General features: G+C 28.1%; 1 protein-coding gene across 1 annotated transcript in view; it reads right to left on the bottom strand.

The window, feature by feature from the left end:
• LOC135958324 (GTPase-activating Rap/Ran-GAP domain-like protein 3) overlaps window positions 1–25,298 on the bottom strand; it is a 134,596-nt gene that overhangs the window by 68,135 nt on the left and 41,163 nt on the right. The window contains exons 3-4 of the mRNA XM_065509227.1: window positions 11,167–11,239; window positions 2,347–2,433 (exon numbers count right to left, since the gene is read on the bottom strand). Coding sequence (XP_065365299.1) covers window positions 2,347–2,433; window positions 11,167–11,239 — 160 coding nt within the window. The remainder of the gene's footprint in view (window positions 1–2,346; window positions 2,434–11,166; window positions 11,240–25,298) is intronic.

The raw sequence follows: 25,298 nt of genomic DNA on the forward strand, positions 1-25,298 counted from the left end.
AACAGGATGAAAACTTAAAATTTTTTGTCGAATAATAAACGAAATACCAAAAAAATTATTATCTATGTATGGGTTCCATGGGCGGTGGGCGTGACCGATTTTATTGAAACTTGGCATGCGTTCTTCTTTTGTTTCAAAAAATATATGTACCAAATTTCTAGACCTTTACTTGGATAGGAAAAATTTTATGCAAACAAATCTATTTGGATTGTATGGCAGTGGGCGTGATCTATTTTGATAATTTTTTTTTTTCTTAATTTGGTCCATATAATTCTCTGTGCCAAATTTCAATGCTTGCGACCATTCCTTATATTTTTTACACAAAAATTTATTGCATTTGGATTGCATGGGCGGTATGAGGTGGGCATGGCCGATTTTATTGAAACTCGGCATACGTTCTTCTTTTGTTTCAGAAAATATATGTACCAAATTTCAAGACTTTTACTTGGATAGAAAAACTTTTATGCGAAAAAATCCATTTGGACTGTATGGGCAGTGGGCGTTGGGCGTGGTCGATTTTGATAAAATTTTATTTTTTCCAAGTTTGGTCCATATAATTCTCTGTGCCAAATTTCAGCGCTCTACGACCACTCCTTATAATTTTTGCCAAAAAAGTATCTGTGCGCCATACGACTACCCTATCTCATATACATATATCTTAGTAATATAGAGATTCAAACAAAATTCAGCACAAATAAGTTTTATGTAAGCCGAACACGCACCACCAAATTGTGTGACAATAGGTCCATAATCGAAAATCCACTTCCGAAAATCATTTTAACGAGCATAAATCTCTTAAAAATGTTGGTATCCTAATAAAATGCATCACAAATTGGTTTCATATATACAGAAAATATGCCACCTAATTTAATGGCGATCGGTGTATAATTAGTCATAGCTGCCATATAAATTTTAAAAGAGCTTGAACTATATACTTGTTACTTATCATTATTATGAGATAAATTTTGTGGAAGTATATAAAACAAATTTTCTGAGAATTATTTGTTAAAAAAAATTTCATTATAGTTTTTCTTTGGTACAAAACAAAATCTTTAATAGCATTGATGTAAATTGATGTTCTATATATTTTTTTTTTATTTTTGCATTAAAGTCATTGCCTTTTTTTGTAAAAAAATAACAGAAAAGTTATTTCGTTTTACTTTATTCCAAAAAACACTTTAAATCTTCCTATTTGTCATTTTATTTTTTCGAAAAAAATCTTAGCCTGCAACATTTCATAGTGTCACATTCAGTGAGTATGGTTGCTTCTATGTATTTATTTTTTCAGTTTTAACTCGTAAATTGTTAAAATTGTTTCATTCACATTTTCACACTCAATGAAAATGACAGAGATAGAGAGAAAGAAGAAAATGAAAAAGTAACTGGTAATAATGCATAATGATGTATTTAGTATAGGAGTATCTATGTACCCAACAGTTGTGGGAGACTGTACCGAACTAGTGAGTTTACCTATCATTTTGGATGACAACTGGTTATGTAAATAGCTACATATATTACAAATGAACTGCGTCATAGCTGAAGTAGGTAACGCATTGGATTAACTAACTGGTTACTTGATTAGCTTAATTACTGGTTATTTTAACATGTGTAAGCTAACTGACTTCAAAACGTTCATTTAAAAAGACAGTCTAATAACAGATTGCGTGCAAACAAAACTTCCTCCGACTACTCTCCAATAGATTGCTTCGGGTGGTTAAAGTAACTACTTTCTAAAGTGCAGTACAAAATATACATTTAAAGTGACTACACTCTTGGTTACTTAGAGATATTGAAGTATCAATATGCTTCATGTTAGATTACCTCGGCTGACAGTATACTTAAGCAAAAATAAAATAAACTGTATGAGAATTATATCCATACAATTGATATAAATACCGGTTTCATACAAACTCAAAAAAGAGTACAGTACAAAATAAACGTTAAAGTGGCTACACTATAGATTACTTACTGGATTTTATAAAGTAACCAATTGACTTCTCTCTGTACTACAAAAGGCACATACGAGTCAATTAACTTAAAGTATATAAATTGGAGTCAGACATTAGTGACAATTACTGTCTCTAAGGCATAGTGACTACTTGTAAAACTGCTGGGTTTTTATATATTTATGTGTGTATGTAAGTGTTTAAACAGCTCGGAAGTGTGCTCCATAAAAACTTTATTAAAAAAACCGCTTAGTTATCATAATGTCCAGTAGGTGGTTTATAGCATATTTAACCAAGAGGTCACTGCTTTTAAAAACTTTAAAAAATAATACTTGTCCTTATTTGTTAGACAAAAATAAAAAAAAGAAAATACTCTTTGATTAAAAATATCTATACATACCTCATCCTTTTCCGCCAACGATTCACCATTTTCCACACGAAAACGTTTAAAGTTCGGATCAATGCCATCCAATTCAGATTGTGGCAACTGAAACAAGAATAAAGCAAAAAAATCAACAAATTAATTGAAAGACAAACCTGGAATGTCACTAATTAAATCATAATTTATTTTACTTTTACTGTGCTAAATAGAATTAATATTTATTGTAATAATTATAATCATAATTTGATTTAATTGTGTCTAAACAGTTTGAGGGAAGGAAAGAAAGGAAAACAAAACACCTGCACTTAATTGGAAATATTATCGTATGAAAATGAAATCATTTACAATGAATGTGTTTTTTTGTTGTTCTTCTTTTTCAGTCTGTTTGTACATTCTATTCCATTCCATCCATTCAAATCTAATTCGTTTAATATAATCTATCGCTTACATATGTTTGGCCAAGTAATATGATTAAGTGTTTTATTTTAGCTGCCAGGGGAAGTAGTCTTAGGGTCAGATTTTTGTGTTTATTTTGTTGTTACACATAATTAAGCTGGAAATTGTTAGTAAAATATTTAATGAAAATAAATATTTGAAATCAAACACACTTTTGGACACACTTTAACGATTGAGTGCTTGATTCATGGCCTGAATTATTTTTTTCAAAAAAAATTTTTATTAAAATTCCTATTTTATCAAAAACTACAATAAATTGTTCGATTTAACAGCAAAAAATGCTTAACCACCAAAATAGTAGTTTTTCGGATTTTTATGAAAATCAATAATTTAGATACCGTTTCGATTTTATAGCAAATTATTGGGTGTATGACTTAAAAATGCAGGATTTTTTTAAATTTTTAGCTTTTATTTTGAAATATTTGTACAATATAAGTTTATTCAAAGTATTGGCCATGGTTAGCCATGACGTTTTCCAATTTTTATGGCAACATATGGATTTCAAGCCAAAATAACTACTCATTTTTTGAGGCCTAGAACAAGTCAAGCCAATGTCGAATACTCTATTGCAAAGTGAAGAGTACCCCAGAGAGAGCGTTCTGCATCGACCGAAACAAATAGTAGTCGGATGGGGCAATTTCTGTACTATAAGGCGTTTGAGGTAAAACTTTCCAACCACTTTTTTCTAAATAGTTTTTAACAGATATCACCGTACGACACTCAATATTAGACACGAACCGACTGATATACGTCTGAAACAATAAATTAAATGGAGAAAAACTGCGTTTTCAGTTTTTCATTTCGTGATCCTGTTTCCTTTTAAAAGGACTGCAAATTTTCAGAGGAGTACATTTTTAAAAAAATGTTTTAAAATACTTATTATCATCCTACTAAGTCAAATTTGGTATCAAATGATCAAAAAGACTTGTAGAATATTTCGTATTATTTTCATTTTATCCTGTAAGGATCAAAAGATGTCAAAAATGTCCTTTCAAATTTGTATCCTTGAATATCCTTTTAGATTTCCAATAATTTTGTTTAACAAAATAGTGAGTTAAAGATCCAAATATTGAATACCACATGCCAAAATTTCAGCCTTCTATCTTAACTACTTAAGTGTTAAAAATATTTTAAATTTGAATTATTTTATTTTAATATTTTATTCGAAAAAAATATAACAAAATCCGTTGTGAAAAGCAACGAAGAAGACTTTTTAATAAACAAGTAAAAAAACTACACCGAGTATGATTATAAAGAGTTTTCTTTTGATATGAAACTTATTTGTGTTGAATCTTATTCGAATACACACATTTCCGGTAGTGGGCCTTATATGGGAGCTATGAATAATTATGGACCAATTGTCACAAAATTTGGTGGGATGAATTGCGAATATATGAAACATATTTGTGTTGAATTTTGTTTGGATACTGACATATTTCAGAGATTTATGTATATTAATGACATTTTCGAGAATGTTGCTTATATGGGAGCTATGGAATATTGTTGACCGATCTTCACGAAATTTGGTCGTGAGAGTTCGGCTGACATAAAACTTAATTATGCTGAATTTGGTTTGAATATGTTTATAATTAAGATATTTATGAGAGCTTAACTATTTTCAAATGGGCCAATTGTATGGCGGCTAGGATAAATATTGAGCTGATTCTAACCAAATTCAATAGACTTTGTCCTTGGGGCAACATAAATGTTTTTGCCAAATTTTGTCGAATTATATTTAAACGTACGACCTGTAGTTTGATTACAAGGTTTACATGGATGGACGGACAGATGGACAGAACGTGATCCTGAGCAGATTGGTATACTTTAAGGTGGGTGTTGGGACCTTGTAAATATATCTTGATCCGATTTTACAAAAACTATAGGGCGTACTTTTCTACCGAATGTACTCAAATTTGTTTTGTTAGTTAGACAATTAAAATACCAATAATATACAAAAGATTTCAGAGTAATATCAATTAAAGATTTAAAAATAAATGATTTTCAATTTAAAATTTCCAAAAATAGTAGATTTTTTTTGTTTTTTTTTGGCGAAAAAGTGACTTAACTCTTTTTTTGTTAAAAAAACTTTCTTGAAGAACAGAAAACAAGTTTATATTTTTCTGTAAGATATCTTTACTTAGAACATTTTAGCATAAAAACAAAATTTTCAAAATTTGACCTATTTTTTTTATCAAAATTTCAAGTTTGGGCCACAAGTTCTAAAATCCCAAAGAAAACGGAAAGCTGCTTTGGAATCCTTGATGTATTTACTATATATCCCCAAAGTATTTCCACAGACCCGAAAGAAATGTGGACCCCATGGACAAAATTTAAAAACATTTTTGAAGCAAAACACAGATATGTAGCCTTCAAAATCACTATATTGTTACGTTTTAACCTTTTCAAAACGTTGGTTTATTTCCTTTAAATAAACCGCATATTTTTGATTGCAAATAAAAGCCGTTTAGTAGTTTGAAAATTGTAACAACTCTTTATTTATTTAAAATGTACAACAACAGAAATAAATAGTCACTCAATGTTTTTTATACACGTTTTGATGTTTATTCGAATAGCGTCTCTGATAAACTAACTAACGACTGCAACCTCTGCCACTATTTACAACACTGCCATCTGCACTCTAGATTGCTCTTTAACTGTCTAAAGCTTTCTAATACATACGCCATCTGTGGTGTACTTTCTACAATGTTCTTTAACTGAATATTCGAATTCGAATATACGGTTGCAGCAAACAGCGTTGCCATACTTACGATCAATGGTCAACTGAAAGCTTTTATTCAATGTTAATAATGCCCACAGATATGTTACAGTTTGCTATTACAGCACTGCTATTTGAAAGCATTATGCAACTTTAAATAAGCCGTTAAAATTGTTATATTTGAATTCAAGTACAATTTCGTAACAATATATTTTAATATAAGTGTACATTGACAATCACAAAATTGATTCTCTGATAAAGTTTAGAATTTTCCACTTAAGATATTTTTGCTGTTATGGCTCGATATGCATATCTTATTTTTTATTCCTATTCAATGAATCTAAAACTGTGCAGTTTGATGTAATGAAATCATGATTTTCTTGAAATTCTTTTTAGGCAATACAAAAAACTAAAAGTAGGAAATTTAATCAGTTATTAAATTTGAAGACTTTGTGAAGTTGAAAATGAGAATAATTTGTAACTTTTAGTTGGGAAAATATTAATATAAACTCCTTTAGAGGTTGTAAAAAACAAAAATAAATAAAAATTTTATTTACAACATGTTTTGAATGGAATACCTTCCCTATAATGTTTCATTTCCCATTTCTTCTGCTTCCATTAATAATTCCATATAAGTGTAAATGCATGAAATCCTCTTGCTAAAGTCTACTTACAAACATATTTTCACACATGATTATATACAAACATTTAACTAAATGCCGGGAAATATACATCTACTTACAAACGTACATTAGGAAATTCATATAGAAATAAATTAGATGGGCTCAGTTTGTTAAAGAATATTCAGTAAATTGTTAAAACTGTGAATCACATGAACAGTGAAAATCCTGGTTTTCGTGAGCCGTTTAAATAATATTCTAAAGAATTATATTTTTCCTAGTTTTTAATAAAAACTCACATACAAACATTTTTACGGTTACACGTGAACCTATATGAGTAAAAGTGTGATAAGAAAAGTGTCAATGTCATTGGCGTCTGCATAGTAAACACACAATCATACATTCACTCCAATCGCAGCACCTTTTTTCATTCATTGTTCGCTCATTGGCATGATAGATTACTGCCATGGATTTGAATTACAAAAAAAAATAAACGTAAGTTAAGGAAAAACGGAAAACTCAGTTCAGTTTTTTTTTACAAACATTTGTTGTTTTTGTTTTTTTTTTGTCTAAACTTACAAACGTTTGTTAAATTTTTGTATTTTTACAAATTTCAAAATTAACATTTTGACACCTTGACACAACTATTAATTAGAAAAAGTAGAAAAGTAGTTTTTTCTTAATAATTTATAGTAAGGTTAACAATTTGAATGTTTGCATGTTTCATAGATTTGAAAATTAAATTATTGAAAGGTTGTGAATTATGAAAATGATAGAGGAACAAGACAGTTCTCGGATAGAGAGAAATGAAATTGTGTTATAATTAATAATAAATTGATTACGTTTATCGATCACATTTTGAAGGTTCCAATTATACAGACGTGACAAATTTTGACGTTTCAAAATCAGTTTCTTGGAATGAGAAACGTATAGTAAATAACTATATATTTTTATTTCCATTCATTAAAATTATTAGTTTAAGCAATTATTCGTTTGTGTTAGGGAAAGAGTAAATAACACGGTGCTACGATGGAAAAAAACTTGGAAAACGAGCTAGCGTGGATTATAGGGCTTGCTGAGTACATTACAAATTGTGTAAAAAAATTTCAAAAACACCCTCAAATTCAGAAGTTATTCTGAAAAAACCGTTTTCAGTGATGTTCGTCAACTTATCAATCTGTAACTCAGTCAGTTTTTGTCCGACTTTAAATTAGTTAACGGGTTTGGAAAGAAAACTGAATACGCTTTAACGTGCAGTTTTTTATACATTTGTAAGTTATAAGTATTATTTTTGTTAAGAATATCTAAAAGAAAAACAAAATTTATCAACTTTTTTGATTTTAGTCGCTTTTCATTGCTTATTTTGATATGAAAGTTTATAAATATTAATACCAACATATATAGGAAATTTAGTTCTTAACAAAACATGGTTTTAATTATTCAAATCGTATTAAAATTGTAAGAGTTATTCAACTTTTAATTAACACCATTTTTAATATTTTCTCCCCCATAAAAAAAAAAAACTTTAGAAAAAAAAATATTTGTAAAATTTTATTTACAAGGTCAATTTTTTCGAACTTTTTTCAAAAAAGTTTAATAACTTTTGCAAATATAAACCGATTTTAACAAGTAATATCTCATTTTTTCCCATATAGAGTTGACTTTAAAACACTGTCCAAAAAAGAATAGATTTTTATAGAAAAAAATTAAAATAACTATTGTTGAATTTGAAAAATTATTAAAAAAATAAAAAATAAAGCGAAACTTTTTATAAAAACTTACGCAATTTTTTCGATATACATTTTGTACATACTTTTTATGAAAGCTTAATTCTTTGTCTATCCATAATTGTTTAAAATTTTGAAAGCGGTCTCAAAATGTGTGAGTTAGAGGTACTAAAGTACTACGACCTACCCTAGAACAGTTTTTTCAAAATATCTCAAAATTTTGAGGGTGTTTCAAAATCTTTGAAAACGGTTTTAGTATGTCCTCACCTAGGCCTACAACCCCCATTAGGTCGCTTTTCAAGTTCTGACAAAAAGTGTCATTTTGTAGCAGAGTGTAATTTGAAGTAATTTCCAAGCATAATTTGATTATATTGCCAATTAGGAGATAAGCTACAATAGTTATGAAATTTTAGTAATGAATTTTTGTTTTAGTCTGAAGATAAGAAACATATATGTATTCCCAAATACATCTGTCAAATGTCATATCATATTGTTATGTTTAACCTTTTTAAAACGTTGGTTTCGATATGTTTCGATTTCTGTTTAAAATCGCGAAAATCGGATTACAAATTACTTAGATATAGATAGATATAGATATTTCATTTGACATTACAGCGTTATAATAATTCGGATTTCGAAAAACCATATTTATCATTAATAAAAATTTCATTAAATTATATTTTCAATCTTTATGTTTAAGTGAATGTGGTTGTGAAAAAGATAGCTAGTTAACGGCAATTGTTCACTTCATAAAACTATTTAAGAAATAAATATTTTGTGTTGCGTAAAAAATATTTTGTATTGAATATCTCATAGAAAAATACAACTGGTAGCAGTCATATAGACAACACAGTCACAACAATAAACCAATTGGAATAAATAAAACAGCTTTTATCTCTATGTGCTTTCAGTTTAAATAACACCCGGACCCAAATCTTGTTTTCATACGAATATATGTTTTTGTTTTTTTGGAAATAAATAAACAAACCTCAAACAATTGGTCTCGTTAAAATTTCTAGGTTTTAGTTTATCTCATTGCTAAAAATTTTAAAGAATATCTTATTTTTGGAACAGGAACAAAGTTGAATAGTATTTATTATACATTGCTCTATTTGTGTGACGCTCATCTCCTGCTATATACCAAACATATAGGTAGTTAAACGAATATGCTTTGCAGATGATACTATTTTTTAATTTGTAATCTATATGTAACAGAGATGGAAAATGAGTTTTTGTTCTGTATGATAAAAATATTCATATACAAGTTTTACTACACACTTTTAAGCACACGATTTTTTATAGAAAATACTGTTATAAACAAGATTTTCTATAGAAAATAATGTTATGCACAAGAGTTTCTATAGAAAAACTGTTATACACAAAATTTTCTATTGAAAAAACCGCCATACACAAAATTTTCTATTGAAAAAACCGTCATACACAAGATTTTCTATAGAAAAAACTGTTATACACATGATTTTCTATAGAAAATACTGTTATACATAAGATTTTCTACAGAAAACTGTTATACTCAATTTTTTCTATAGAAAATACTGTTATACACAAGATTTCTATAGAATATACTGTTCAATATAAGCTTTTCTGTAGAAAATACACAAGATTTTCTATTGAAGATACTGTTATACAGACTTCTTCTATACAAAATTTAATCAATAGAAAATACTGATAGGCATAAGATTTTCTACGGAAAATATTTTTATACAGAAGACTTCCACTAGAAAATATTGTTATACAGAAGATTTTCTACAGAAAAAACTGTTATACACAAGATTATCTATAGAAAATACTGTTATACACAAAATTTTCTATAGAAATCTGTTATACTGAGTTTTATCTATAGAAAATACTGTTATATACAAGATTTTCTGTAGAAAATACACAAGATTTTCTATTGAAGATACTGTTATATAAGTTTTTCTATAAAAATTTTAACCTATAGAAAATACTGTTATGCACAAGATTTTCTATAGAAAATACTGATATACACAAGATTTTTTTTATAGAAAATACTGTTATACTTAAGGTATTCAATAAAAAAACTGTTATATTCAAGATAATCTTTACAAAATACTGTTATAATACTGTTCTGTTTAACATAATATTTTCTCTAGAACAAACTGTTATACATACGATTTTTTATTGTAAATACGACACAATTGGTCAATTCACAAGGCCTCTTATCAGTCATATTGTCATAATGTCCTAATATATCACAGCTCGGCTTAACCGACTCTTAGGCATTCGGCGCAGGTCTCTACTATATACTACTCTGTAGAGTAGTATAATTTTAGGACATTTTTTGCTTGAAAAACAATAAAAACTATTCTGAAATATTAGGACATTATGACAATATGACATAATAAGAGACCTTGTGAATTGACCAAATATATTCTGTAAAATTTAATGTTAACAAAAAATATTTTCTATATAATACACTGATATACATGAAACTTTTGGCATATAAAATACTTTTCCATGCCTGCTTTGTTTTGTATTTTGACTATTTGCTTTGGAGCTAAAAAGAACAATTTATTTGAAAAACATTTCTGTTGTTGTTTATTATTCAATACTTTTGTTGTTTTCTGTGAATTGTGATGACAGTATCTCATGTGTGATATTTATTCGATTTGTAGCAGCAAATTTTATACACTAACAAAAGACTATGTATGAATTGTTGATAACGAATCATTTCAACATATAATGATAACAGTAATCAGACGTAATTGGCAAACAGTTATGTTGCTCTGAACTCATAATTTAGGACCTGCGATAGGCAACCGTAATATGTTTGCCACGATCAAGAGAGTGATAGATTTTTTTTTAGTTTTTGTTTAGTAGCCTAGTCTCTATAAATTTTCTCTGTATGTACTTAAGTTACCCAAATATATTACCCAATATGGGGTAATATATTTGTGACAAAGTTGGGATTTTTTTTAACATTTGCTTTAAAATTCTAAGCAATTATTTATACAAATTTTTATAGAATTTTGGAAAAATTTAAATTGTATTGCAAATAGTAACAGTTAAATGAAACTTTAATTTAAGTTTACAAAGAAGTTACTTTGAAATGGAAACTCATTTCATGTTTCATATATTTTGAATAACTTTCGGGTGTTTTTTTGGGGTTTCTACAAAAGGCCTTGTTAGAAAGGCCTTGATTTTTAAATAAATTTAAATGAATTTTTATTAAATTGTTTTGTCTACTTTAAAATGATTTTAATTTTCTCTTATGTGTTGTTGAATATAACATGTAATTAATTACAGCAAGTTATATTGTGCAACCAATTTGTCTACATACCTGATCAACTGAACCATAATGATGCCGGGAAAACACTCCACGTCTTGATATTAATTCTGTGGCAGATGAGCTGAAATTAAAAGAAATAAAATTATTTTTATTTTAAATATTGTAATACTTTGCAGTTTCTTAAATATACTTGATAACTAATTAAAAAATTAATGATACTTAAGGTACGTTCACTTTCTTGTAATATTTGTCGAAAAAACTGTGAGTACTATTTGTTTTGATCGATGCAGAAAAATGGGAAAAGGTCATAGCAAACATTTTTTTTGAATAAATGTTTCAAAATAAAAGCTAAATCCTGCATTGTTAGGTCATACACCCTATAATTTATTTATAAACCTTTTTGATTGTTCATTTGCTTGTCAATATATTGCTAAAAATGTCCATTTATGAGATTAAAAATTTACATACGTATTTAAACGTTATGTTAAAATAATACCACAGCCAATGTGCAATATGGCTTTTCATTTGAGGTGCAATCACTCAATGTACACCTAGACGAATGATTGTCATATAAAATTTTTTGTATATCATTCATACGCCATGATATATGAAGACTATTATTCATTATTTTGCTAGTAATTTAAGTTTAAGTCATACAGTAAGTAAATAATGTAAAATAATATAATTTAATACAGTCAAGAACGCGACATTCCAAATCTTGTAACCATTAAACATGGGGCATTTCATGTCAAGTAAACCACCAACTTTGCAAAATCAAAGATATACAATTTTTGATTTTTTTTTGTTGCAAAATATAACTTTTTTTCAAAATGGGCCCTTTTTTAAATTTTTTTTTTGCTCAAAAGAAAGCTGAGGTCCATTCCTTTAACATGTTTTTGGTCGATTAGTGGGATGCGTGGGGGATAAAAAAAAATTTAAAAAGGGTCCATTTTGATAAAAAAAATTAACAAAGTTTTTGATTTTGCAAAAAAAAGGTAACAAATTTTATGCTTTTTACTTTAATAGATATTCCACTCGCAGCATCCAAATAGGTCTTCAAGGAAAATATCTAAGCTTTTTTTTAAGGAAAAAAGGGCTCATTTAAAAAAAAAAACAGTCAAAAAAGTTTTTGATTTTGATGAAAAAAAATACAAAATTTTTTTTTTTTTAATATTTTTTTTCAAAAAAACTGAAGAAAGAGCTATCTATCAATATTTGGCACACATTTTGCTAAGAACAATAGGTAAAAAGTTACATGGATATGAAAAAACACCTGCTTGGCCAAAATGTCAAATTTTGACCCCCTCTATCTCAGAAAGTTCTTCACTGATCTTGTTGAAAAATTGCGTCTGAATTACTATCCAATAGAACTAACCTTGGTGCATATTTCATCCCTATCGGAAGACATCGATTTCAAAAGTTGGTTCACTTGTCATGAAATGCATGCCCCATATACATTAGAGCGACAGCCGATTTGTTTTTTAGATTTCAAATAATGCCGGGTGGAATATTGTGACACTAGGCCTAAAAGTCAAGTTTCATTAAAATCGGCCCAAAAATATCTAACATTTCGCTATCTTTTCATTAGAAATTCCACATATTGAAAATTTTGACTTTTGACCTTGACGATTTTAAGGTTAACGTTTTCCGATTTGAGTAAAACTTTCAGACCATATTTAAAATTATCAAGGCTATAATATAATGAATAGGTTTTACTTAAAATTAATAACAGTAAGGAAATTTGGCTCATTCGTCAAAATATGGGCAACAAATTAGTTTTTCTCGCAAATCGCAAAATTTATATCGCAGGTACGGAAAAACTATAGGAGATATTGACATACTTTTTTCATCTTTTTATTCCCTATTATTTTGTCAATAAATTTCCAAGTGATGATCAAAATATTCTGAAATTTTTTTAACAAAATTTTTTAAAATTTGAAAATGGAGATTCGAAACGGCCGTTAAAAAAAATATTTTTTTTGGCCATACCAGCGAATGGTTAATGGTATCCTACGAAGACAAGAACTCATACACAAGTAAATACGGATATATTTTAAATAAAAATTAGCTTTTATTTTAATTTTTCTCGAAATATGTTAATTTTTTTTTTCATAAATTTTTTGTTTAAGTGGCCTGAAACACGTTAATGGTCTGGCGAATTTCTAATAACTTTAAAATTTTTTAACCAAATTTTGCCATTTATATCTCATTACAACGATAATTACGTACACATTTCGATTCTTTTGCATTCAATTGCAAAGGTATTTATTTAGTAGCAAAATTTTTACAAAAACTGAAAAATTTTAATTTTTTCCGAATTTTGGCGATAATACATTTTTGGGTCATTTTGACCCAAAGGATTTACAGGGTTAATTTCCAAAATTTTTTTTATGTAATATTCCTTAATATAAATAAATCTACATATTTCTAGAAAACAATGCAGAAAGTTAACTAGTTTCACCTATTTATTCCATATAAATAGTAAAATTTAGCATATATCTGAACTTTGACCTCGATGCGCGTCCAGAAATCGTTGTCCGATTTGGCTCAAATTTTCAGCATTTAACTTTTAGGCCTAGTGTCACAATAGTAGACCCGGCACTCTTCAAAATTTTAACAAAAATTTTTTTCCATACAACTGATTGTCACTCTAATATACTGTTATGAAATCGTACTTGAATTTAAATATAACGATTTTAAGGGCTGATTTAAAAGTAGCATAATGCTTTCAAATAACAGTGCTGTAATAGCAAACTGTAACATATCTGTGGGCATTATTAAATAAAAGCTTTCAGTTGACCATTGATCGTACGTGCGACCGTACATTCGAATTCGAATATTGAGTTAAAGAACATTGTAGAAATAGAGCTTTCTAGATAGTAATGCAGTGTTATAAATAGTGGCAGAGGTTGCAGTCGTGAGTTAGTTTTATCAGAGACGCTATTCGAATAAACATCAACTGAGTGCCTTAAAGTGTGCTGTATTTTTCAAGTGAATTCGTGTACATTATAAAGTGTCTGTATTTCTGAGAATTTATAAACGTGTATAAAAAAACATTGAGTGACTATTTAATTCTGTTGTTGTACATTTTAAATAAATAAAGAGTTGTTACAATTTTCAAACTACTAAACGGCTTTTATTTGCAATCAAAAGTATCCGGTTTATTTAAAGGAAATAAACCAAACGTTTTGAAAAGGTTAAAACGTAACAATACATATATATTTTGGATCATTATTGATAGCGGAGTCGATATGGTCATGTCCGTCTGTCGGTTGTAATCAACTTTCCGAAGCCTAAAACAAACATGATTGATACGTCAAAATATCAGGTCGGTGGCTATTTAAAATCGAGAAAATCGTATCACAAATAACTAAGGTATAAGTGAAAAGCCGCGACTACCTCAATTTTTTTGCATCAATATATAAGAATCATCTGTTTATTAATATTTGATTTTTTTATATCAAGATGTGATAATGGTGACAAAAGATTCTTTCATACAACAGATGTTGTTTGGCATCGAGGTGTCATCAAGTGGCCAACCATATAAAATATTAAATGTATATTCATACCAAAATAGATAGATAGTTTTCAAAATGTTTCCTATACATTTTTAACTTTTACAACAATTTAAAGGAACCAATATAAAAAAACCCTTGTCAAACTTTCTATTTGACATACAATCAAACAAATATTTGAAATAGTTGCTAAGCTTTCCTAACAAGTTCATTTTAGTTATTTTCCCCTTAAAAATATGCCAGTCATGTAAATGGTTTTTATTTTCGGAAAAACTTTCTCTAAATCATTCATGTTGAAAAATTCTGTTACTTCTTTTGTATTTGATTTTGAATTGAAATTAAATTGTTGTTTTGGCTTTTCTTTAAATGACAATTTAAATAGGAAAAAAAAGGTCAAGAGCTTTTATTATTTGATGATTTATTGTATTTGTAGAGAAATAAAGAGAAATTTGGATATAATTTCAATGTTGTTCTTTTGTTTTTCTCTTTTTTTTTTGGTTGGATACTGCAGTGTTTTGATAGCATATTTTTTGAGCTTATTTATTATTCAAATATTTTTTTTTCAATGTAACATATGGCTTTTTCTTATTAGGTTGTGTTTTCGTTACATTAGATTGACATTTTTTGCAAATAAAGGATTTAAAATTGTTATATGCCTACATTTGTATAAACAAAATGGATTAACTTCTGTTTTGGATTTTTAGATTTTAATAGTACAGCTAATTGCCATCAAATAAAATGTTCTTAAAACATTATTTAAAGGGCAAAATTGTTTCCATGGAATCCAACAGACCTGCACTGATGATAGGATCTATAAATTAAACATAATTTTTCGTCCAACTGTGGTGGGACGTAAATAAAAAATAATATTTAGATTTAAGATTTGAACAAATTATTGATAGTTCACATTATTTTGTGAAGATACAAAAAATAAAATATGAAATAAAGAAAAAAAAAATTATTTTATTAAATTTTCTCTAATTTATTCCTTAAGGAGTTAATCTATTTGGCTAATAAGTTATTTAGAAAGAAATAAAGATTTTTAGTGCTAAATGTATGCTGAACCATTAAATAACTTTTAATTGAACCCTACATGAATCTTAGATATTTCTAGAATCCACTGTCTTTTTTTTATGTAACTTTTATTAATTCATATTTGATATCCTTGCTAAAGTAAAACTGTGATTGCCACTTCATTTTACATCAACTAGCAACAAAATTGCTACTATTTTCAACCGAAAAACAAACTAAGCAATTTATAAAATCAGTCACGCATTGCATATCAAACATGTTGCAAAAAGTAAAAAACAAAAACTTCATTATTGCTAGAAAAAAAAAAAACAAAAAATTTGTTATTGAAACTAGAAAAGTGTGCACTGATTTTTCGACAAGTAAATATTGGTGGAGTTAACCTTAAATAACACCAAAACTTCGATAATCAAGCTCAAAGTAAAATCAGAATGATATAAATTCACTGAGAGTTCAACTATTAGAAGAATTTAATTTATAGATATATGACTCATTTATAGTTCAACTCCCTGTAATATAAAGTTTATTATTGTTTAAAGGAAAATGAAATATTAACTATAAAACGAAATAAAATCCATTCAAGATCTTTCATGATTTCGAAGCGTTATAAATTAGATTTCCATTCATATAACGATATAGTTAATAGGCTATGATATTAAAGGTATCTTCTTACATCAATTTGATTTTAATCTCATACATTATTCTATTTTAAACATGTTTGGAAGTGGGTTTCACACTAAATATGTAAATCTCAAATATAAAAATTAAATATTAAATCTCTCTAGTTTGAAACTACTGTAATCCGTTAAAACAGGCTTTACAACACAAAAAAGTGTGTAATTTTACTATACTTCAGTTCATGTTTGCTTAATACTGGCAACTAATTTTAAATTAACCCAGTTTTCACAAAATTGTGTTAAATTCAAACTAATTACTTTAACCCTGAAAACTTTAAAAAAATAATTGCTAACATTTTAAAACAAAAATAAAAAAAATACACATTGAAAGTTGTTTAGAAAAATAAAATTTAAAATATTTTAAAAATTCAAACAAATTGGCAATAAATTCTGGTATTAACATGAGGAGAAATCACAAACGTATATGAATTTGATGACATTTATACAGACAATGCACTATGGGAAATTTCACCTATTTTAGGGGCCATAATTAATTAAGTGTTTAAAGTTATTTAGTCAATACCAAACAAACCTTATCAATAGAGAATATTTGTCTAAAATTTCATCCAACTAGCTACTTTCGTTTGGGACCTATCGTGTTTTCAACAAACTGACAGAGAGACAGACAGACAAACGGACATAACTAGATCGTCTTAGAGTACCCAGGATATATATAATTTTTAGTGCTACGATCAATATATTGATAAGTTATAAACGGAATTGTAATCTTTTTTAATGGTGGATATAAAAATGGTATTGTAATATGCCCCATAGTGCAACGGTTTCATATTAGATAGTGTATATGAGCATAACATGCATTTATGTAGATACATTATACATGTGACTGACAGAACTTATTTTTAGAACTTAAATGGTTGAAATTTGATTTAATAATAGATTTTATTTTGTGTCATAAATGTGTGATAAACTAAATTGTGCGATAACAATATGTGCTAAACAGTGGGACAGAATAATGGAGATATTTAGATTGGAAACTTGGAATCTTTTTAGTTGACAAAACTAAACACTTTTGAACGATTTACCCCAATTGACTCATCTTCTCGCTTATCCACCTGCCTATTTGATAAATGATATTTTATCATTTATGAATTTATAAGTAAAAATCCATCTAAAAAAGTAGAAATAAAAGTTTGCATGAAACTCTTAAAAAGACAGTTTTAATTAACCGTCATAAATAAACTAATTTGAGGAGTTTTATTTTTCTCGTCAAAAAAAAAACTCATTTCAGGATTTGAGGAGTTTTATTTTTCTCGTCAAAAAAAAACTCATTTCAGGAGTTTTATTTTTCCTGTCAAAAAATAAAACTCATTTGAGGAGTTTTATTTTTCCCGTCAGAAAATAAAACTCATTTTATGTAAATTGACACCTAAAGCTTGCCGCTGGTCTGATATTTACAATTTGTAAAGCACCATTGCAATTAAATAAATTGTCATTAAAATTAAAATAAGTGGGATTTTAATTTGTGCTTGTTTGATTACTGCACACATTATATCAGATAGACTCAATAATGAAAGATACTAAAAAAGTAGAAAATAAACGAAATGAGTTTTATTTTCTGAGGGGAAAAATAAAACTCCTCAAATGAGTTTTATTTTCTGACAGGAAAAATAAAACTCATCAAATGAGTTTTGTTATCTGACGGGAAAAATAAAACTTCTCAAATGAGTTTTATTTTATGAAGGAAAATTAAAACACTATTTTTCACAGTTTCTAACGCACTTTTATTTTTTCGTTGAAAAATAACTCTTAACTGTGGAGTTGAGATCGTTTTTTTAATATCACCATAAATTCTAAAAAAGTAGGTTAATACGAATCTGTTGGTTTACAACAGTATAGGTCTCCGTTGACTCTAACATAGAGAGCTTTTGATATCAAATGATACTTCAGTATATTCAGTATGGTTTGGACTAGTAAATTGGGCCATTAATGTGTGATGCAGTTTTTTTCCATCCGGGGTATGTTTAGCCTGGGCAGGTTCTTCAAATGTCAGCTTCCTTTCAAATCTTCTTTACCACAGAGCTGTCTTGTGCCTTTGCAATATATTTGTAAATGGGCGAATCATCTAATACAGGATTCGACGAGATAAACGCCTCGGCTCTGGTCGGCTAACGACTTGTTATTATAAATTAAAAGCAAGGGATGCAATGCTAAGAGACGAATTCGTTGGCTCTATAAGTTAGGACTAGCTACTGATTATAATCCGACTAGATAAATGTTTCGGCTCTCGGTCAGCTAACGACTAATTATTGGTAAATACAGCTTATGGATGCAATCCGAGGAGATAAATTCTTCAGCTCTGGTTGGCTAACTACAACTTATTGACTATGATTAGCTAATGAATATAATCCGACAAGATAAATGCCTCGGCTTTTGATCAGTTAACGAATAATTATTGATAAATACAGCTTCTGGATGCAGTCCGAGGAAATAAATTATTCATCTCTCATCGGCTTACTACAACCTATTGGATAATACTAGCTAATGAGTACAATACGACGACATAAATGCTTCGGCTCTCGCTCGACTAACTACGGAGAAGCCACATAATTTAGTGATTTAAATTTTGAATGATAACTTGGGTAAAAAAGCTATCCGCAAAAAATCGATGAATTAGGCTACGAAATGTTCCCTCTTCCGTCATATTCTCCGGATTATGTTTATTTCTTGTTTCCAGACTTGAAGAAATATCTCGGCGGAAAGAGATTTGAGTTCAACGATGAAATTATCTCACAAAAAATAAATATAACCTGGAAAATTTTATTTTTGGAACAGATAAAGAAATTGGAGAAACGTTGGACAAAGTGCATAGAGATCAAAGGAGACTATCTTGAAAAAAATAATAATAACACAGGTCAACAGCAAAAAATGGCTTCACTAACCACTATATAGCTTTGATGCATTACGGTTAGTACGGAAGTTTTTTTAAAAATTTTTTTTTTTTTCTAAAATTGAGAATTTTTTTAGATGTTTATCCACATAATTTATGATAACTCAAAAAGCGTTAGTCATTGCTTCAATTTGTTATTATAACTCCGAAAGTAATGAGCCGATTAAAATGCTATATATATATGTGAGAATTTGTAAATAGCATGGGGAAAATCAATCAATTCAAAATTCAATCAATCGAAAGAAGAACATTAACTACTCAATTTTATGTATATCAAACAAAAAAGTTAAATTTTGTGAAAATGAGCGAATTCACCTAATTGCGAATAAATTCAAAAATAATCAATCGATTTTTATGATCGATATCTCATTTTGTTGCTATTATATATATGTGTTTGCGATAATTCAATAAACCTGAACAATTTCTGTCGTTTTCGATTATTCATGAGTTTTTTAAAACACGAAAATTTGCTTTTTTAAAGTTAAAAATATATTTTTTTGCTGCAATTTGTTAATACAACTCTGAAACTACTGAGCCGATTAAAACGCAATATATATAAACGGATTAAAGGTTATGTAAATTTAAATTTATTGCAATAATATCGGATTAACACTTTTTGAGTTATCATAAATTATGTTGAGAAACGTTTAAAAAAAATTTACAATTTTCCTAAAAAAATTTAAAAAAATAGAATTTAAAATTTGGACCATATTTGCATTACTATAACCACAATACATCAAAATTGTGTAGTAGTTTAAAAAGACTCTAAAATTTTTTCGCTTTTGTTGCCCTGTATAATTTTTCATCCAAAAACCTGTGTTTCATTCAAATGGAATGGACTTTTTTCATACTTTCAAAAAAATATAAAAGGAGTGTAAGCTCACTTTTTTCTGGGAGGTAAAGTGTAATTATATATTCTAAATTTCGGTAATAAATTGGTTAATTTTAGAGGGGTCTAGGGAAAGTATTTTTATCTTGAAGCTGCCCGAGCAGAGATGGCTTCCAAATAAATGTAAAAACGTTATTAGTTCTTTAAGAAAGTTTTGTTCTAGGAAGCATTACTCTTTGCTTCTGGTTTTATGGACAAAAAGATACGAAAATTCAACATTTTCTCCAATTTAAAGTCTATTATTTTTGAACTCGTAAAAGATATTGGCCCATAATCATAGTCAAACACTAAAGTCGGTTCTTTTTAAAAACAACTTTAAAATAAAAACCTGCTTTTTAGTAATTTGCAACTATAGTCAAAATTAAAGTATGTTTTATATTGAACCGACTTTAACTGGGTGCCACCGCAAATGTAGAAAATGTTTTCATACAATATACAACAAAAAACAGACAAGTGGCAACGCTGAACAGCTGACATACAAAATTATAAAAAAAATCCAAAAAACGTAAACAATAAAAGTAACAGGGACATTTAAAGAAAGAAAGTTGTTTGTTGTGGAAAAATGGAAAAGATAAGATTAATATCATAATTACGATATTTTGGTACTAATTTTATTGATAACTGTTCAATAATTGCAAAATCTCTACCAATATCTTGTAACTTAAAAATTTTTTACTTTGTGATGAACTTTTTTACTCGGCGAAGAACAGCTGATGCTGTTGTTAAATGAGTTAAAAACAACTTCAGCTAGTTTTATATTTAGAGTCGACTTCAACGTCAGAAGTACACTTTAACTTGTCTATGATAGACCTAAAGTCCACTCTTAAGTAAAGTCCAGTTTAATTCTCTTAAAATGTACTTTATTTATGACTATAATTATTGGCCATTGTTTTGCAGCTTTATTCGTATGACTTTTTATTTATTTTTTTACTAACGGGTCATTAATCATAAATTATGTCCGCTATTGTGAAAAAATCAGGCCAAGGTATGTTGAAATTTTTAAATTTGAATATTCAAATCTGTACAAAATCCTTGCAGCTCATGCAAGGATGTTTTTAGAGCTATCCAAGGCCTTTAACCCTTTGTCGACCGACGGTACTTATAAGTACCATAACAATAATAAGCTTACAAAATGAAAACAAAACATATTCGCTTACCCAGAATAACGGTGAATTATTTCATGTTCTCATTGTGGTGTTTATTTATGTTGTAATGACAAAAAATACTTTTTCGTAAAATACCATAAAATAGTCTTGTAATAAAAAATTTTATAAAAGTTACATTACTAATCAATATAGTAATAAAATGTAAACAAAAATCAATGACGAAAGGGACCTGGTACCCAACGGTACCAGGTCCCTTTCGGATCCTAGCAGGTCCCTTTCGGTATCTTGCCGGTCCTCCACAAAGTTAAAATTTTGTAAATAATTTCCTGAAGTCCCTATTTTCAATATTTCATAAAAAAATAAAACTTTTTCAACTATTTAAAGCTAAGAATATTAAAAAATGTTTGATTTTGGACGAAAACGTGAGCTCCTCCTCGAGGTCTATGAGAAATTTCAAGTCGGATCAGCCAATTAGAAATGACGGATTTATTTCCAAAATATTTTGAAACATAAACAGCGAAGCATTTTGCTTGGGAATTTTGCATTTTGCTTGGGAATGTGAAAATGAGATTTCTTTTTCACATTCGAATGGTAAACTACATTGATGTTTATGTTTATTGGCACTTGCCCACTGTTTTGTGTAGTTTGAGTATTCCATTTTATTTTCATAATTATTGAAAATTGTCTATTTAATAGTTATATAATGAATGATTTTTTTTTAGTTCTGGTGGTTGTTTTTTGTTTTATTTGTTTATTATTTATTTATGTGACAATTACCCACATTATTATATAAATATTCACATACAGTATATTTATATGATAAACATGCCCGTGTTTGCTTATATTTACATGTAATTATTATATTTATTTATTAATTATTTACATGCAATAATTATAAGCGAATAGTTGAGGTTTTGCTTAATTTAAAATTTTAATTTTCTCTATGGTTGCAGTAAATTATGTAAATGATTTTTTTGGTGTATTGACATTATTCGAAAGTAATTAAATTAGATAAAAACATTAAAATGCTTAATATACTAAAACTTAAATATTAAGTCACTTTATACTCCCCCTGTGGTACGGGAGCACTCAATATGAAACCACATGACCAATGTTGTTTTTCCAACATTATAGAGTCACAGACATACATAACTCAGTGGCTGACTCCAATTTATATATTTTGGGTTAATTTGATACATATGTGCTCTTTGTAGTGTATAGATATGACAATTGGTTACTTTATACATTCCAGGTAATCTAGAGTGAATACAATTGTCACTTAAGTGTCTCTAAGTAATCTGGAGTGTAGTCATTTTACATGTTTATTATGTACTGAAAGTAATTATTTCACCCAGATTTATTTACAAGCAACTGGTAATTGGACTATCTATTAGCTGACTATTTGAGATGATTAAGTAGCGATTGTAGACTCCACGTAACTGATATGTGAATGCAATGCTAATTACCACTTTGGACCAGCTATCAGACAGTTTCATTGTAAACAAAAACGGTCATAGATGTACTGCTTAGGAAATGCACGCGTTAAAATAACTATTCACGTAACCACTTATGTACTAGTTGTCGCCCTAAGTGATAACTAAAATAACTAGTTCGAGATAGTCACCAAGAACTGATGCGGTAATTGTTTTCTTTAAGTTTTTTTCTTAGTTTCGGCTCTATGTATATTTCTCTATTATTTCATCACTAAATTTTCAAATTTAAACATTCGATTTTTATTATTTGAAAAATGTATAAAAATATTGATTTTATTTATTATTATTCCCAATGTCAACAACTTCCACAATATACTCGCTTAGCAATTGATTAATGTATATTTAATATTTTCTAAATAAAATGATAAAATCATGGCAAAATAAAAAAACAAAAATATTGCATAAATTTACAATAAGAAATGAAAAATAAAAAAAAAGAAAACGAAATCACACTGACCGCACTTTTTTAACTTTTCTCATGAAAAATGTCTACGTTTGCACACTTAAATGATTTTGAAAATGTATCGTTTCATTTTAAATCAATGTAACGCTTTAGTACCGACTGTGCTTTTTTTCTGCTCTTTTTTTTTTTAGTTTGATAAATGAAGGTTTTTTCTAACAGCAAATAATTTCTCACTGACACTTGACAAAACCACAGAATTATAAAAATATAAAAATGGTGGGGGAAAAAATAATAAAACCCAAGAATAAAATAAACATCTAGTAAAAAACGCAATGAATTTAAGATTCAAGCAGTTGTTTAAACAAGTGGAGTCTGCAATTGGTTTTGAAATTAAATTTTTAAGTGTTTTAGGTACAACTTGGGTATTCAATCGATTAACCGAACTGTTCGAATAATTTAAAATAGCCAATTTTCAAATAACAAATAAACCGATTAATTTGTGTCGATTAACCGAAATTCCTTTTTTTTGCATTTTAATATATTTTTTTTGTATTTATTTTTCCGTTTCAATTCAAATACAAATTAAAATTACATATTTTTTCGAACATTTAATTTACATGTATTTGAAAGTATTCACAATCTAAAACAATCCAATAAGGACTTGAATGGTATAACGAAGTATTTTTGATGCATAGAAAAAACTATCATGCTTTCGATTTCTGCAACATCTACAATCTAAAGAAAAAAATTATTTAAATTATGTTTTTATTTTAAAAAAGTTTATTTCAGAAGATCTCACTGTAATCCAAAAAAACTCACATGTGTGTTTTGGATCTCAAATATCATATTTGCTATTATTATACCCTTCACTTTCGTGAGAAGGGTATATATAAGTTTGCCATTCCGTTTGTAATTTCTACATTTTTCATTTCCGACCCTACAAAGTAAAGTATATATATTCTGGATCCTTATAGATAGCGGAGTCGATTAAGCCATGTCCGTCTGTCTGTCTGTCTGTTGAAATCAATTTTCTGAAGACCCCAGATATCTTCAGGATCCAAGTCTTCAATAATTCTGTCAGACATGCTTTCGAGAAGTTTGCTATTTAAAATCAGCAAAATCGGTCCACAAATGGCTGAGATATGAGGAAAAAACCAAGACAACCTCGATTTTTGACCTATTTTTGATCTATATCTGGATTACTAAGTCATTAATATAGACAATATGGATATCTAATGATAGATATTTCAAAGTCCATTGTAACGATGTAGATAAGGCTATAGTAAGTTGGTCCTACAATGGGTCAAAATCGGGAAAAATATTTTTTAACCCGAATTTTTTTTATCCAAAAATTTTTTTTTCACAAATTTTTTTTCAAAAAAAAAAAATTTTAAAAAAAAAATTTGAAAAACAATTAAAAAAAAATTAAATTTTATTTACCTAAAAATATTTAAACAAATTTATTTTAAAGTAAAATTTGGTGAAGGGTATGTAAGATTCGGCACAGCCAAATATAGCTCTCTTACTTGTTTTTTGGTAGAATTGTTGTTTTATTCGTGGTTGTATTTTCAATTTAAAACTAAAACAGAAATTATTCGGTTAATCGAATTATGAACCAAATAAATCTAAACCTCGATTAATTATTTGCTCGATTAACCGATTAATTGAATACCCTAGGTACAGCCCATCTATTTTAACCAGATTTTCAAAAGTTCCAAATTTGTTAATCTTTAAGAAAGAGTAAGCTAAAAACTTCGTAGCAATATACGTAAAAAAACTCTGTTTAATATTTTCAATTAACTTTAATGAATTCAACGTTTTTCTTATATTTTCAAATATCTGTTTTCTTTTATATGTATGTAATTTCCACAGACCGGCTCGACCTCAATAGAAAATAGAATCGCGTTTTTAGTGACCCCTTAAAAATGAAGTTTCTTGGATTGAAAATTGTTTAAGTTATGCATAAGTTCTCATCTGAGTTGATCTAAAAAAAATATGATAAATGAAGACATCTGAGTAGCAATGAAATATTTGCATTGGTTTACGTGGTAGTTCACTGCGTGCGAAATAACAAAGTTCAAAAAAACTTGTCGAAGGTAATCCCGCAAATCCTAAAAATTGGAGCGAAAATCCCAAAAATTTTATTTTTTACAATTTTGCTAC

Source organism: Calliphora vicina, chromosome 4 (assembly GCF_958450345.1).
Source record: "Calliphora vicina chromosome 4, idCalVici1.1, whole genome shotgun sequence".
Classification (NCBI taxonomy): Eukaryota; Metazoa; Arthropoda; class Insecta; order Diptera; family Calliphoridae; genus Calliphora; species Calliphora vicina.